Here is a 16,634-nt window from a genome sequence, read left to right as displayed (position 1 = left end):
TTTAAATAAAGGTGTAAGCTTTGTGCTGGACTGACAAGAATAAAAACATGGAGGTTTTTATTCACAGGACTGATGAAAGCATGTATGTTTCCCACACCTAGCCTAGAGAGACTCTCAAAGGAGACAGGAATTCATTTTCTGTGTTATCCATTCAAGTCCTGACCTCTCTACTGAAAGAACAACAAAAATGACAATTAGCATAAAAACTAGCAGTGGGCTTATTGCTGATATGGGGTTTTGTTTTGGCATTAATGATTATCTGTTAGAACAGAATGAAAATGTAACAAAAGTGTTCACCTCAAAATACTCAATATAGGCCCTCAGGTAAGGATAGTTTGTTATTCTTTACTAAAGGTTGGGAATTGTGCCTTAAAGCCTCTTTAAATTATTACATACTAATTTGTCTACCTAAAATGAATCGCAAGGTATTATAATAAAAAAAGATCCCTGTAAAACAATTAGTGGTATTATGAACTGTCTGGTACATATTGATATTCACAAGCTGCAAAGTTCCCTGCCACAAGTGGAACATGCTTCACACTAGTTGCAGATTCAAGAAGATCACTGCATTATTCGCTTGGCCCATGCCTCCAGCTGTGAGTTATATCATCTGGGATCCATTCCCAAATCTGCTTCTGATTCACAGCATGACCTACCACCAAGTACTCATTTGTACCTCTACTTCCCTATCCACAAGATAGCTTATATCTTTTAAGGGCTGCTGACGTGACACCTGAATAGAAGACATTCTGCAGAAGGGCAGAGTGGATTGTTATTTTGTCAGGAACTAAGTTGTTCTGAACAAAGAACGTGATTAAATAAAAATGCAAGTTTTTAAAAATTTCAGCTAGGAGTAGGTGTTCAGCACCAGTTCTTTGACACTCCCTGTCTCACACCACCAATAAAGCACTGTTTTAAAACACTCTCAATGGAGAAAGCACAAAGCTGAGCTGTAGTTGATAGAGTGGAAAGTTTTCCAGAGTGCAAGTCCCATATAGCAGATATACGAATGCATGACAATTCTGTTCCCCCAAAGAGGGCTGCACCCTATAAATCAGGCAGAGAGCATAGACTCCTTCTGTGCGCTGACTGAAATTACTGTGGGTTGGGGGTTGCTCCAGAGCACGTGCCCTCCTGTTCACTTGTCATCAGAGATGTTAACATTTCTGATTAATTCACAGACCTCTCATTTTATTCTTCATTCCTTTATCCTTGCTATCCTGTTCTGCTGCAGCTTAAGGATTCTTACCGACCTGCTACAATAATCACCGCCCGCTTCCCCCCCCAACCTGGTGAAATTGTTTAGTGATGCCAACCGCGCTTTTAATTTGCAAGACATCAGACACAGAGGTAATTTATACCAACATCTGTTCATTTCTGACTTCTGAAACAAACTCGCACATGCTGCTACAAAATCCCATTAGGAGCAGGAGACAGCCTTCTGCTATTCTGTATTCCTCTTCTCCTCACACTCAAGCTTGCATCGGGGTTTTATTTTAAACGATATGATGCCAAACTGAACAACAAAAAAAAAAGGACCTTACATCTTTATATGTCTATGAAAACGGCCACATCCTCTTATCACCAAAAAAAAAAAAAAAATCACAGTCAAACTAAGGGTAAGTTTCTGCAAACATTAACAATCTTGTTTTCCCTGCTTCAGTTGCTTCTCTTATCTGCCCAAGAACCACAGTTCAATGTATTTCTGGTAAACACAGGCCAAATATATATTGCGTAGTTCTGTGTTCCAATGTCTGGGCTATTTCTTCCCCTTTGTTCAGCTTTAATCTGCACTAGAGTACGATTTGAGCTTCGGTTCTGCACAGAAAAGCCTCTAATATTAAACTGACTTCTCTGTTCAGTATTGCCTCTGATAAATGAATTCTTAATAATAGGAATATCATTTCCAATGGGGCCTTTTGGAGTCTGCTGGAGTGAAGGAAGAGCTTGTGAATGAAGAAACTATCACCCACATTCTAAATATGATTGCAGTCTAAGAGAGACGGTAAAACCTGACTTAAACAACTACCCAAGGGACCAGCAGAAGCCAGTTGCGTAGTAGGCAGAGGTGGATTTTTTAATTAAAAGGTTGAACAAAATTGGTTGAAAACCTTGGGGATTTTTGCTTTAAAATGGTTGCTTAAACCACAGACTTCAAGTGAAGAGAGGGCTTGCACACAGGTTTCATTGTAGCAGCAAACAGACACTACAGAGGCTGTGCAGCATGAAAAAGAAACACGAATCTCCATGTCAAGTCACTATTTACAACCTTGACTACACTGTGCATCTACTACAATAGAAAAATCAACAATGGATGCAATCGCAATAGCTTGGATGCAAATTAATTTCACTTACTAGGGAGGAGGAAGAGGATACTGAAGACCATAGAAAAAACACTTTTAGATGTTAGCAGCACTGGCTACAACATAAATTGAGTGCTTGAACAGATAGTTTCAGAAAAATGGTACCATTCTATTGTACTTCACAAAGAATTAAGCTTGTTGCCTGGCAAGATGGGCCAAGCAGATCTCAAGAACAGGTATTGGGTTGGAAAGGCTGCGGCTGAAAAGAGGAGACATTTCTCCTTGACAGGGGAACAGAACAAGGTTTAATATAATCCCCTCTTTAGAACTTCAATCCCTCAATCCCGCATTTAGCCTTGTTGCCTGGGTCTCCTTTTCTACTACAATTGTCCCCAAGTTGCCTCACCGCACTCCATTTTGTGGTTGCTGGTTGAAAAGATTCAGTAGTACAGATTGATTTCCTACAAGTGAGGAGATGAGGGATTACCAAAAGCAGTCCTGGTTAACAAGATTGGGTGCAGAATCTCCTGCTAGAGCAGCCCACTCTGCCAGTGCTTTGCATCCTTTCACTATGACATATGGGTTTCATTACAAAGATTTTCCTGATTTTAACTTGGAGGCGATTACATTGGAAACTCAGAGCTATCTTTACATCTGTAGTAATTTAAAGGTTAAGTAACTTTTAATCAAATGACAAAGACTCATAATGTTTTTTCCTCGATTGAAAATGAAAGCTGCTGTTCCGGATATTCCTTCCAGTGACAATTTAATTAGAAAAAAATACTGCACTGGAGATTGGGGTCCAGACTGATTGCTCCCCATAAAAAGCCTTCTCACACATACCACAACACAGGACATACTGTGTCATAAGGTCTGCATAGCCAGGAAATAATGGAAGGATTTACTGCTATAAAAGCAGCAACAAAACCAGTGATCTACACTTACATAAGCAACTTCCACACAGAAGAATCCCTAAGCAACATCCATATGTACACACTTTTTAACATAATATACACTTAAATGCAAAAGTGCTACATACTCAGTGATAAAGTCTACGTAAAAGATGTATGCCATAAACAGTATATATCACACATTTTCATGAGCATTACACCTTCTGCTGCTTATTACTTCTGGGCTTATCTAAAAAAAAAAAAAATCTCAAAACAAAACCTGTGAGCACCTTCAAATGACAAACATTTTAAAATGAAGTCACACACTAAAGAAGCACTTTCTCACCTCAATCAGTTCCAGCACGAATTTGACTGTGCTCCTTCCCTGACCTGAATATGTAGTACTGTTGAAACCTAAAGGTCTTGCTAATAAAAACACCTGGAAGTACAATTAATGCCCTGCAAAGAGAACATGTTTTTAGCCCTGAAATGTCTTGTAACACCACACATCGAATGCTACATTCTTGACTACAAAAAGGTTATTTGAGGTACTGTCATACATTGTTAGCTTATCAGTTATTTCACCTATTCAGTTGAATTTATGGTAACTAAAGAACTTGGTTTTCAACATGGAAGGATTTCTTTAATGTACTAATCATGCACCCTCAGACTCCTGCTGCATCTTAGGGCTGCACAGAAAACAAAACTAAACAAGTTTATTTCTGAAGAACTATCAATGGAAATTAATAGTTCAGAGCACAGAACATGAACTGCAGAGAGACAGCAGAACACTTCTCTGGTTTTTAACCCTTCCATCACAAGGGTCTGTTGCATCACCAATTATTTCTTTTGGCCTAAGACATAATATTAGGCTAAGAAGACACAACTCTTCTTTTTCTTAGTTGGTAGAACATAAAGAAGTCGTAGTGCAATTTGCTTGTGAGTAACTGAGGTAGTCTTGCTTGACTGGACTGTGAAAGCCAATGGCAAAGCCACATCTTTTGGCTGGGCTCAACTAGTATCACATTTGGAAAATAAATTAAAAAGTCAGAAAAGAAATTTTAAAAGTTGGTCACGGGGTAGGGGGAGTGAAGGGTAAAAGGCAATCTGAAACTAGCAAAAGTATTTAAAGCTGACGTTATTACTAAACAGCCCTCAAATGAAAAAGAGGCTTATGTCAGATAAGACCAACAGAAATATTATTACCCAGTGTCCTGGTTTCAGTTGGGATAGAGTTAATTTTCTTCCTAGTAGCTGGTACAGGGCTGTGTTTTGGATTTTGTGTGAGAATAATGTTGATAATAGTGATGTTTTAGTTGTGCTAATTAGGGCTTATCTTGAGTTAAGGACTTTTCAGTTTCCAAGACTCTGCCAACAAGCAGGTGCCACAAGGAGCTGGGAAGGAGCATGGCCAGGGCAGCTGTCCTCAACTAGACAAGGGGATATCCCATACCGCTGTGAGTCTCCACTAGATTTTTGCACAAGTTTTACTCCTTTTTCCAGTTCTCCTCCCATGGGCAATAGGGAGCAAGTAGCTGTGTGGTACTTTGCTGCCGGCTGGCATTAAACTATGACACATAGCCAACACAATCTGAACTTCTACCACACAGAAGTCTGTATGGACCACTTTCTATCTGGAAACCAGACACAAAATCCTACCACCACCTAGATGTCTGCTGGCACCAGCTTGCTCCTCTTCCCTCACAAAAAGAGCTCCAATGCCTGCTTACTTCCTTAACACAATTGTCAAACGAACTGCCACTTGGTGACTGTGGGCCTTTGACAAATATTGATCAGTGAATACTACACCACGACCAATCTCATAAAAAGCTGGAACTGTAATCTCAGGAGAGCAGTGGTGAGCGAAAGCACTATCAGTTGCCTTTACTGAAGGTACAACTGGCACACGCAAACATTCAGCCCCAGGCTTCAAGAACTGTTACACTGAAGACCAGCACAATCATCTACCACTACCGAAACACATTTTTCAGGTAAGATAACAGAACCAGCATAAACCTCCAGGTGAAATAAGCTGGCATCTTTCAATAATCAATACCAAAGCACTTGCAAAGTTTATCAAGAGTCACAATATTCTTGAGACATACAGTGATTTAATTCTCATCTTACAGATGGGGTCACAGCCTCAGCAAGGAGTGATGTACAGATGTATACTAAAGGAGTCAGCAACTGTGCTAGAATTCAGGCTCTGAAAGATGAGTTCTGTCAAGTCCTGCTGCAGCATTTTAAAATATTACCACCACCCTTAGTACAAAACATCACTGTCCTTCCCTTGGTGAATGAGACAGCAGAATTTACCCTTACTTCAGCTGTAGTTCACAGTCTAGCATGACTTGTTTTGAAATGCCAAAGAAGGTAGATGCTTGCACAAAGCCAGGCTGTGAATTGGAGCAGGTGAGGCACGCAGATGGCTCCTCCCAGTGTGCTACAGGAACAGCCATCTCTGACAAAGAAGTGGTAAACAGCTGAGACTACTGAAGTTTTAAACCACTGAAACAGTTTCATGAGCATTAGCTAGAGCCTTAAGAATTGGAGTAAAATACTGAATGCTTTCCTGAATCATGAAATCCTTATGTGACCTCTTTCCACCTTGGTTTTCTCCACCCACAGTAGTGGTGTTCTGTTGTATACTTGATAAAAGATCTCAGGGATCGTTCAGGATTATCCTCAATGGTGATAACAGATCTGCTGCAGATTAAGATAGCCTCAGAAATGTTATTGTTGCTATCAATAAAGTCTAAAATTATATCCACTCTAAAAAAATTACATTCCTTCTCTGCAGAATAATTTACCTTGTTCCTCTAATCAGATTTTCCTACCTTGCAAGGCAGTACCATTCTGTCTGCACTCAGTTGCGAACAATGATGTTCACAGAGCTTCAAATGCAAAAACCACAAACAGTATTCATTCATATACAGGTGGGCAAAGCCAGTCAATGAAGACACTCAAAGCGAGGGGCAATGACAGCCCCGCCAATGTCCAGGTACCTACTAAACTTATGGTCCAGGTCACTGATACAAGGATGTGCAGATATTTTGTCCCGAGTGACCTCCATATTAAAGGAAACTCCTTCAGTACCTCCCACTTCTAGGAGCTGCCTGCAGACATCCTGTGGGGCCAAACACCTGATCCCTTTGACCCTCAAAGCAGGGAAAGAGTTACATCTTCTCTCTGTGAAGCCAATAAAAACCTCTCTTGATTATAATTTAGATAAGAGCCACTGGATTGAATAATAATGTCTGAAACTCCCCTGGCTGTTTCACCTTGAGACGTCCATCACTGGGTTAAACATGATGCTAATTGCATTTGGATTGATTAATTTCTCTCACTCCTGTCTATTCGAATAATGCTTAACAAAATAATCACAGCACCCAGAGCCAAATCTTCTCTGTCAAAGGAATGAAGCCATCAGAACCAGCAGAGATGAAAGAAATGAAGATGACCCGTAATTACTGCTACGGTGATATCATTACCATATTATAGAAAATGAGTGCATGTGGGGGGAGTGGGGGCTGCGATTATTATTTATTTTTTAATGGAACCTCACATCCCAAGAATACAGATCTGCCACAGTGGAGCATACAGAAATGCAGAATGAAAAAATCATCGCGCATTAAATCGCAAAACACAGGGAACACTGGAACTCTAGATACATCGAGTGTCTTGTTCTGGGAGCTGCTGTTTATTCACTTCACTATTTTTTCATTGCAATAATGCTTCATATATAACTAGCATAGAGATTTAAGATGCCTACCTTCCCATCAAGTATCTGCAACAGAACTCACCCATAACCCTAACGCTTAAGCCATTCTCCTTTAGTATCATTACAAGACATTTGACTTCGACAGCATTTAGATTTTTAAACCACAAGATCTGACCTGATGCTCAAAGAAAAGGCAGCATGTAGGATTTTTTTTTTTTCCTTAAATGCCGATTCCTGTCTGAAAGCAGTTATAAATTCCATCATCAGACACAATAGATGACTTCCAATCATTCATTTTGCTGGTTCTGTAAAGACACCAAATGCATCAAGTCTGGAAGAATTTAAACCATGATTTAAAAAAAAAAAAAAACCCCACACAAAAAACCAACAAAACCAAAACCAAACCAAAATCACAACTCAAACATCTAAACCACAGGCCTTATGCTCCTTTTATTCTTCAAAATACACTCCCTAAGCCCCTCTCATTTGAGAAACAAATAACTTGGCAATTGTATAAGATCTTCAGACACCTGTGCACTGCAATTCTAATTGTGGTTTATACAGTTCACTTCTCTCAGTGCTGCTTATGTCTGCCCCCTAGTCTCAGACTGAAGACAAAAAACCACACACAACTAGCAGCTTAAAATATTTATTCTGGAATGAAGCCAAGGTCAAATACACAAAAAAACATTCACACACCAAAAGAGTCAAGACCTATGACCAGGCACTGACTCACGAAGCCAATTAAATGCAGAAAAATTATGTTCAAGTATTTTATAAGGCTTAAAGAAAGAAATTCAAGTTATGTTTCTAATATTTAAAAGCATACTGAAAGGCAATTTCATATCAAAGTTGAGGATGTTTTCAAGCACACCTGAAAGGGATTTTGCTAGCTTCAGTTATCACTGGAACAGCTACAGCTTGGGAGAGCTTTGACCACCAAATCCTTCAGATGCTGGAGGTAAACGGTGAGATAGAAATGGGGCATGTTTTAACAAGAAGCACTCTAAAGAGTGTTTTTCTACCTGCTTGTACCAAAAGGAACATCTCTTTTGGCCTCCCAACCCCTATGAAGGGCCAAGAGTTCTTGATAATTTAGGTTTTCTCACCACAGCATTTCCAAGAGGAAATCTTTATCGAGCAACGTGTAGCATTTATTTCAAAACTGTTTGCTGATGAACTGCTGAGCATAAATCACATGAAGAAGCTAGGCAGAGACGTCTCAACGGAGTATATGAAGGTTGCTGGAGGCAAACGGACCCTACTCAGAAGGCACACAAGCAGAAGCGCTGCCCTAGCTCCCACAAAACCACAGCACCGTGATGCAGTGCCCCTGCCTATGCCAGGCAGCAGGTATTTTACTACTTAGGAGCAAAGCAGTTGAACCTTGAAAACAACCTTTTTTCAAGTCTTATCAGTGGCTGGGCCACACAGGTCTTGTCAAAATCTGAGCCCTGGAGCCAATAGGAACAAAGGGATTAAGAATTATTAAGAGCAGAGAATTACGTATTTACAGCACAGTTACTGAAAAATAATCGTGTAATGATTATGTAAGTCTCTATATTCCTTTTGGCTAATAATGTTTGGATACAAGCTGTATAGTTATGCAAGCCAGGGCACACAAATCCAATCAGAAGATATCCAGGCCTGTTCATGTGGAGGCTTGCAGCTCTGGTTCAAGAACGGTACAGCTTCCTTGATCTCCAAAAGGCAGAAACAAGCCCCTGTCAGTAGTTTAGCTAATAGCTTGAGCTATGAAGCAGAAGTGTATTTTAAAATTTAACTTCTATCAACAAGCTTCATAGGAAGAGATATCTAGTTGAAAGAAGCTTATACTACTGTAGTCTGTATTTATTTGTCCAGAGGTATGTCTTCACTTTAAAAAGCAGACTAATTTTTTTAATGTTTTCTAATCCCAAGATTCCTTATTGAAACATTTTTCCATATAGATGGCTGCAGCCCTTGACACAATAATGAATTATCAACATAGAAGGTCTCTATAAGAAGAAGATTCGTGGCTTCTAGGGACAATATTATTTGATTTACATATGAAGTAAACCAAGATTCCTTTTGCCATTAGTAAGATGATACAACACATTAAATTATATAGAAGATTTCCATAATTTCCAAAAATCCACATAAAAAGCCTTTATGACCAAAGACAAGTAAATGATTGAAACCTCAGAGTGTTTCAAGGCCAAAGTATCAACCTTAGTTAAACCAGAATTATCTAAGGGCGGTAACATGCAGTTTACGGGCCGCAGAACAAAACCTTAACAATTGTCTCTATCACTTTTTTCTTTTCCCCTACACGAGACGCTTTCTTTAATGACTACCCTTATCTCTATCCTCATCCTTCCCAGTACATTTACTGCTTGCTTTAGTCCAGCTTTTTCAGTTACTGCTGCTAGTCTCATGCACTCGGCCAGCCACTATCCTCTTCTCCTGGCATCAATACCCTGAGGTGAGGAATATCTGAAAGTCCAGAAGAGGGCTCGGGGAAATCAAAATCATCTTTACCCACTCCAAGTTGGTCAAAAGACATCTGAGAAAATACATTGATTTAGAAATGTTACAGTTTTTACAGCATCCAAATGCTACTAGAATCTTAGTTACATGACACCCTTCCACCTCTAGTACTCACTGTTTTTGAAAAAAAGCTTAAAGACACGATTCAAATACAAGAAATACAGAGGTATTGGAGGATGCGGGTATCTCCCGAGAGTAGTGGCTGGAAGAAACTCCAGTTTCTTGAAACCCGGAAATAAAACAAGTCAAGCATCATTCCTAAACAAATCCAAGCCAAAATAAACAAACCAACATTATTTTCACTCCAGAGGTCTACTGAGAACAGCCCAGTAAGTTTCAGTACTCCTTTTCTTCCAAAAAGCTCCTAATGTTTATTCTCAGTCTATGCATACCACTGGCCTGAGGCCATGTCTACCCTTACTTTTTTCTCTTACAAAAGCTGAATGCAGTGACATAGCTATCTTTCAATAAACAGACTACTGTTCTTCATCCATTACTGGAAACAAGGAATAGAGGTACAGCAGCAAAGCAGACAGCAAACCATCTACATGAGAGGTCAGAAAGTAAAGCAGAAGGTGGTGATGGCCATCAGGGGTGTCCATAGATTTAGTGATCACTGAGACTGCTTTGAGGGTTAAGGAGAATTGAAGAAACTTGGGACAGTGGCACTACCAGAGATCTTTGGAGCCAGAAAGGTACAGTGCAATAGAAGAGGTATAAGTAAAAAGAGGATGTAAAGAAAAAGTGATGAGTAAAGAAAATTTAATCTATGAGAATAGATCAAATCATAAGGTAAACAGTACAATATCATGTAAGGAAAATTGTACCTAATCATTCAGGTTTGAAAGGACCATGGCAGGTCTCCGGTCAGCCTTCCATTCAGAACAGACAGGCTGCTCAGGGTTTTAGCCTGTCAAGTCTTAAAAACATTCACAGATGGAAACTGCACAGTATCTGTAGGCAATCCTTCCAGTACTCAAGTGCCCCACACTGAAGTTTTCTTTTGAATCCAGTCAGAAATCTTCTTGCTTCAATTTATGACTGCTGTCTCTTGTCCTCCAACCACGCAGCACTGTGCAGAGCCTGACTGCACCTTCTCAATGCAAGTACTAGCAGGCAGCAACCAGGTCACTGTGAAGTTGCCTCTTCTCTGTGCTGAACAATTCCAATTCCCTTGGTTTCTGTTGACAGGCTAAGTGTTCCAGCCCCCTGATCATCTTGGTGGCTCCTCATTGAACTCACTCCAATTTACCAAGGTTGTCTTCGTGTTAGGGAATGGAGGACACTGTTGAATGTGGCATTGCAACTGCAGTCTAACAGACAATAACCTCTACTGGCCACACTCCTATCAACAGATGTGTATGCAATCCTACGTTCCCTTCCCAAATACTACCTACTTGCTATATTCCTGTGGAATAAGGTTTCCTAGCCTTTAACCCTCCACCTATCTACTGCTTTGCATTGGACTAGATGAACTTTAGAGGTTCCTTCCAAGCCCTATCATTCTGTGAAACCCGAACACCGTAATCAAGAGCCAGTGTATTTCATGCTGAGACAGGTGAGCAACTGTTTGCTCCTCCAAGTTTTATATCCATACATTAGTAAACAGAAATTGTAATCATTTTTTAAAAAAATAATATGCTCCCTATTTTCAACCAAGCCAGGTAGGTACTAGGCATGAAAAGCAACCCAGAGAACTGGCTGATGAAAACTGAATGACAGCTTGGCCTGCTACCCAGAAACATCCATCACTTAGTCCTTTCCTGTTGGGATTTGTGTTGAATGACGTCTTCTGCAGGTTAACAATTAGTTTTTAGAAGAGTCCTGTGTCATCGTCATCATCTCCTCAGGAGAGAGAAACACGCTGAGTGACTTTTAGATTATATGGTCTGATAAGACACAGGCTCTTGACTCCCTGTGTGCTTGTGCCATGCAGGCCACCTGCTCTATGAAGCTGCCACCAGGGACATCCTCAAAAAGGTTTAATAATAGTGTTCTCTCTAGAGATGTAACTCAGAGCACAGCCTAAATTTACATTCTATATGACCGACTAAAAATCTTTTACATAAAAATCTATGAATAGACAGGATCTAAGGCTAGTTGCTAAAAAACTGCAGAAATGTTTCCTCCTATTAAAAAAAATCTATCAGGTTTGTAGTAATAAAAAAAACCCGTATATGAACACAGGAATTGATAAAGGAGGGCAAATCTGTGATCTACCCAGTCAGGTGTCCTGTCTGACTGCACCTGGTATCAGAAGCATCATCCAAAAAAGAAAAAAAGAGTAAGGAATCCTACTACAAAGACAAAAGGAACAACTGTCTCTGAAAGATTCCTCCTTTTCCTAAGTGCTTGTTTTATATCCTGAAGCAGTTGATATTTCCTATTTCATTTCAGATTTTATTCTGCTCTAACTAGAAAAGTTCTCATCACCCATTTACCTGCCTGATTCCTTTTCAATAGCTGCTAAGGAGTTGGTCTAACATTTTTTAAAATAAAACACTCCTAGTGTAGCAGAAAGTTCCATATCAAATCACTCATTGTTTAAAAAGCATTCCCTTTTGCTAATTTTAATTTGTCTGACTTCCATTACTTTTCTTTCAGAATTCCTCCCTCTTTTCAAGGTTGTGAGTCAATACGAATTTTCCATTTATTTTCTCGATTGTAGAGATTTAAAATAACGACTGTGCTACCTTCCAAAATCAAAGAGAGACACTTTTTTTTCCTACATTCTCATGAAGAAATCTCTTGATTTATAAGCAGCTCTCTAGATGTGAATGGTATATTTCACACTATCTCAAAACGATTCCTACCAAAAGACTGTCTGAAGTGACAGAGTATCTGAAGTTAGAAAAGAAAGAATGAGTCTTACTTCCTTTCTAGGAAAAGATTCCTAAACCTTATGTAGAAATACAGTTTGTAAAGAGCAAACAGTTATTAAAGTCTAGCAGAAGAGGTGGGAAATACATAATATGCTGTGTTTTGGAGATTCACTGAAGTCTGAAGACATACACAGACCGAACAATCTGGTTTTCTTCACCATGCCTGAAACATGGACTTGATCTAGGTGGACCTGTTTGAGGAGGGAGGTTGGACTAGATAATCTCTAGAGGTCTCCTACCATTCTGTGACCGTGCTTCCACATGGCTGTTTGGGACCATCTCTGCAGGTTTCAGGGGTACACACTAAACATGGTTGAACACTTCCACATTCACCAACTGCACATAAACTTCTATTACTAAATTATCCAGAAAGTTCAGATAGATTTGTCATGAAAATTCTGCCAAACAGCAAGTTTTTAGTCTGGAAACATCAAAATCCTATTTAAAAAATCCCACATACAGAATATCAGATCAGATTAGCATAACTATTCTTATCATTCCAAGTATAAAGAGCTATCAAGTGAACTTGGCCCACGTACAGATCCTTGTATTTTGAAACATACTCTTCACAAACCTATCAAAGTTACAAAAGAAAAAATCTACATCAGTGTATTTTAACTAAAACTTTGTGATTACAAACGCGTAAGATCATACTTCATTATTAACTTTCTCAGACTTACATAACCATAAGTAACAGTAAATTCCAATTACTTTTCAACTTCTTGATAAAAAGATTTTGCTATTTACATAAATTACATAAACCATTTAAAGACATTATGCCCCTTCAAGTAATCTAAAATTTACACAGAAAGTGAAGGTCCAGAGAATAATTTTTATTTGACTCTCTCCCTTCTATTTCATTCTAGAAGAAAATGCAAGGTTGTGACTCATTGTTGCCATGTTTGAGCTTCAACAATGCCTTCTTCTGTTTCTGATAATAGCTCTGAATTATACTATTTTGGTGTCAGAAAGCATTATCTCAAATACAACAAGAGTTGTGTTACTCATAGGTAAAGTTTTCTTTGATAGATACAATTATTGGCCTAGAATGACAGCATGCCCCAGCAGACAGCATTTTGGCCTGCAAACAGAAATCTAGTTTCTATTCCTGATGCAGTCACTTCTGCTATGTGATTTCTCCATCCACCTGTCAGGTTCCGTGACCACGAGCTGGTATATATCTTTCAAGTTTGAGATAACATTATTATTATGAAACAAAGAAATCTCATTTTAAATCTCATGAATAGAGTTTTAGATTCAAGGTTTAGATCTATGCCAATTAAGTGAAGGTTTCAGACTGAGATTTGAAAGCCTCATAAATCTACAGAAAGATATAAGTGGCTCCAAAACAGCAGTTCAGTTTATTTAAGATCTGACTGCATGTACACCTTCCAGTGATCCTATTTCTGACTTGGAGAGTCCAGGTAGGTGTCAAAAGATTACAGCTATGCTTGGTCCCAAATGTCAGGCATGTCTTTTTGTGGCACTTCCTAGAATGGCATTCTTAGGCAATCAGTCAAAAAAGCATTCAACACTCATGCAGAAGACTGGTTTTATGCCATGGAAGCCCTTCAAGGAATATTCTACAAAGTTCAGTCCATACATATCTGCTGTTAGGACATGTAATGCCAAAGTAGAGGAAGACAAGACATTCAGCAAAGTGCTAACAAAGTTCACAAAAAGAGAAGAGCCAAGATGCTAGCTTGACAAATGCCCTTAAATAAATACAGCTAGTTAGCAATGCTGATGTGTATCTTGAGTAATTATTTTGATGCATGGAAGTTCTTATTGTAGATCAAGTACTCACTCTGCTACATAATGTACAAATAGGACAAGTTATTTTTGCCCTAAAGAGCTTCACAGTTAAATGAGAAAACACTGAAAAGTATCCCACTCACAATACATCATCTTAACAGTTATCAATATTTCTACACATTCTGTACAGCAGGTGGAAGGGGGAAGAACTGGCTTCTTGGATGCCTCCAAAGTGTGCAGGGAAATCACTTTCTTAAGGAACAGCAGAATGGATCATACTGGAAGTGTCTGTCGTCCTTCTGCTACTGGATGTAGTAAATCAGAGAAAGTGTTAAAAAAAATAAAACAGATAAAAAAGGATGCTTGATACAATACTGAAGTGTGTGGAGAAATGCATGGAGATCTTGATCACAGTCAAAATTATGAGCTCATCTTTATGAGTGGAACAAGATTTCAGTGTAAAATATTCTGAAAGAGGTGTCATATTGTAAGAACTTGGACAAGAGTTCTGTGGCTAGATAGGAAAGGCTTTATTCCATAGGCATTGTATAGAAAAATTGAGTATTTAGATTGCAGCTTGGATGTCTGGACTTGCTGGAGAGTCAAGTATTGTACTTGGTCACACGGCGCAATGATGGACAGAACACAGCAGTGTTCACAGTCAAACGATGCGTCACAGACAATTTGTTTGGAATAGGAGGAGGACAGAGTAAAAAGCTCTGGTCTCCACAACTACTCAGATCCTCAGATATGAAGGAATTGGAGGGGCTGGTAGAATACATCTTTAATCCCATAGATTCTCGAAAGATAGTAATGTTCATTAGCTTCCAATGTGGTCTAAGTACTCTGAAATGGGAGTGTTGCTAACTTCCAGTCATGATACAGAACAAGATATAAACAATGTGAATCAAACAAAGCCATGCTACATAGCTCTGATGTGGACATTCAGGTTAACTCCACATAATAGTTGCGTTTTATGTACATAAATTTTATCATTTCTTTCAAATGATTTGGCTGTGATAAAACACTACCTTGCATGAATACAGTAATGCTTGTACAGAAATTATGTTAAACAGTACATTTACTAGAGAGAATAAAGGAATAAAGGAATGTAGAAAAGGCAGGAGATAAAGTACTACAGAACTGACATTCTCTTCAGGCATAGTAAAGATTTTTCATTTCTCAACTTCATTGGTATAGCCAGTTACCACTTGAATCATTACATTACATCTACATCTCAGTGTCCTCATGGTTTAATTAGAAGCTAAGTGATATCCATTCTAAATATCATCAACATCCACAATTTCTCCTCCTCCTCATGACCCACATGCAAAGGGCCTACAACTCCTACTGTCAGCAGCCTAAGAAATGCCCTTCACTGAGACAGATGCTGCTGCTGGCTTGAAGAACTTGTGCCCCCTCTGGGAATCCAACAGAGCGCTGAGCTACTGAGTACTACAGAACTACTCAAAATATATTTCTGTACTGGGCTCATCTTATCTCTCATCTTATAAGGGCAAATACTTCTTTCTGAAGACAGCAATGAAAAAAGTCAAAAGACAAGGTTATTTTCTCTTGCCTGAAGAGTATTTTTTCTCATTTTAAAGACCAACAACTGGCAGTGTTCACTCAGCTAACAGAGTGGAAAAAGACATGTATGTCACAATAAAATGGAACAGATGTAGTCAGATTTGTAGTCTGAAGAGACAGGTAACTTCTAATGCTAAGGAAGTTCAACACAGAAAGTATAATGGAATCAGAGGACAGATATTTATTAATACAGAGCAAATAAAAGGTCGGTTTGATCTTAAAGATGGAGAACAAGTTTCTGACTTTTGTGAATTACAACATATTAGAATGGTAGGGGCTGGAAGGGACCTTTAGAGATCATCCAGTCTAACCTCCCTTCAGAAGCAGGTCCACCTAGACCAGGTCACATAGGAACATGTCCGGGTGGTTTTTTAAAACCTCCAAGGAGGGAGACTCCACAACCCCTCTGGGCAGCCTGTGTCAGGGCTCCCTCACCTGAACAGTAAAATAGTTTTTCCTTATGTTTAAATGGAACTTTTTGTATTCTGGCTTCATCCCATTACCCCTTGTCTTGTCACTAGATACAACAGAAAAAAGGGATGTCCCAGCCTTCTGATACCCATCATTTAGATATTTGTAAATATTAATGAGATCTCCCCTCAGTCTTCTCTAGACCAAACAGTCTCAGTTCCTGCAGCCTTTCCTCATAAGGAAGATGCTCCAGTTCCCTGATCATCTTGGTGGCCCTGTGCTGGACTCTCTCCAGCAGTTCTCTGTGCCTCTTCAGCTGGGGAGCCCAGAACTGGACACAGGACTCCAGATGAGGCCATAACAGGGCAGAGTAGAGGGGGAGAAGAACTTACCTTGACCTGCTGGCCACACTCTTCTCGATGCATCCCAGGATGCCACTGGCCTTCTTGGCCATGAGGGCACATTGCTGGCTCATGTTTAGTTTACTGTGAACTAGGACAATGGCTGTTTAAATTGCAAAGTTTTATTAAATGTAGTCTCAACTGCTTGCAGA

At 39.4% G+C, this 16,634-nt stretch overlaps 1 protein-coding gene across 5 annotated transcripts in view; it reads right to left on the bottom strand.

The window, feature by feature from the left end:
- LIN52 (lin-52 DREAM MuvB core complex component) overlaps positions 1-16,634 on the bottom strand; it is a 56,371-nt gene that overhangs the window by 14,409 nt on the left and 25,328 nt on the right. The window contains exon 6 of one of the 5 annotated variants that reach the window (XM_061998085.1): positions 7,127-7,219. The exons of the other annotated variants lie outside the window; for them this stretch is intronic. Coding sequence (XP_061854069.1) covers positions 7,218-7,219 — 2 coding nt within the window. The 3' untranslated portion in view covers positions 7,127-7,217. Of the gene's footprint in view, positions 1-7,126; positions 7,220-16,634 lie in introns of those variants that run through there. 5 annotated transcript variants of the gene reach the window in all.

Source organism: Colius striatus, chromosome 6, assembly GCF_028858725.1.
Source record: "Colius striatus isolate bColStr4 chromosome 6, bColStr4.1.hap1, whole genome shotgun sequence".
Classification (NCBI taxonomy): Eukaryota; Metazoa; Chordata; class Aves; order Coliiformes; family Coliidae; genus Colius; species Colius striatus.
Note: the sequence above shows the minus strand (reverse complement) of the source record. Positions and strands in the feature narration are given on the sequence as shown.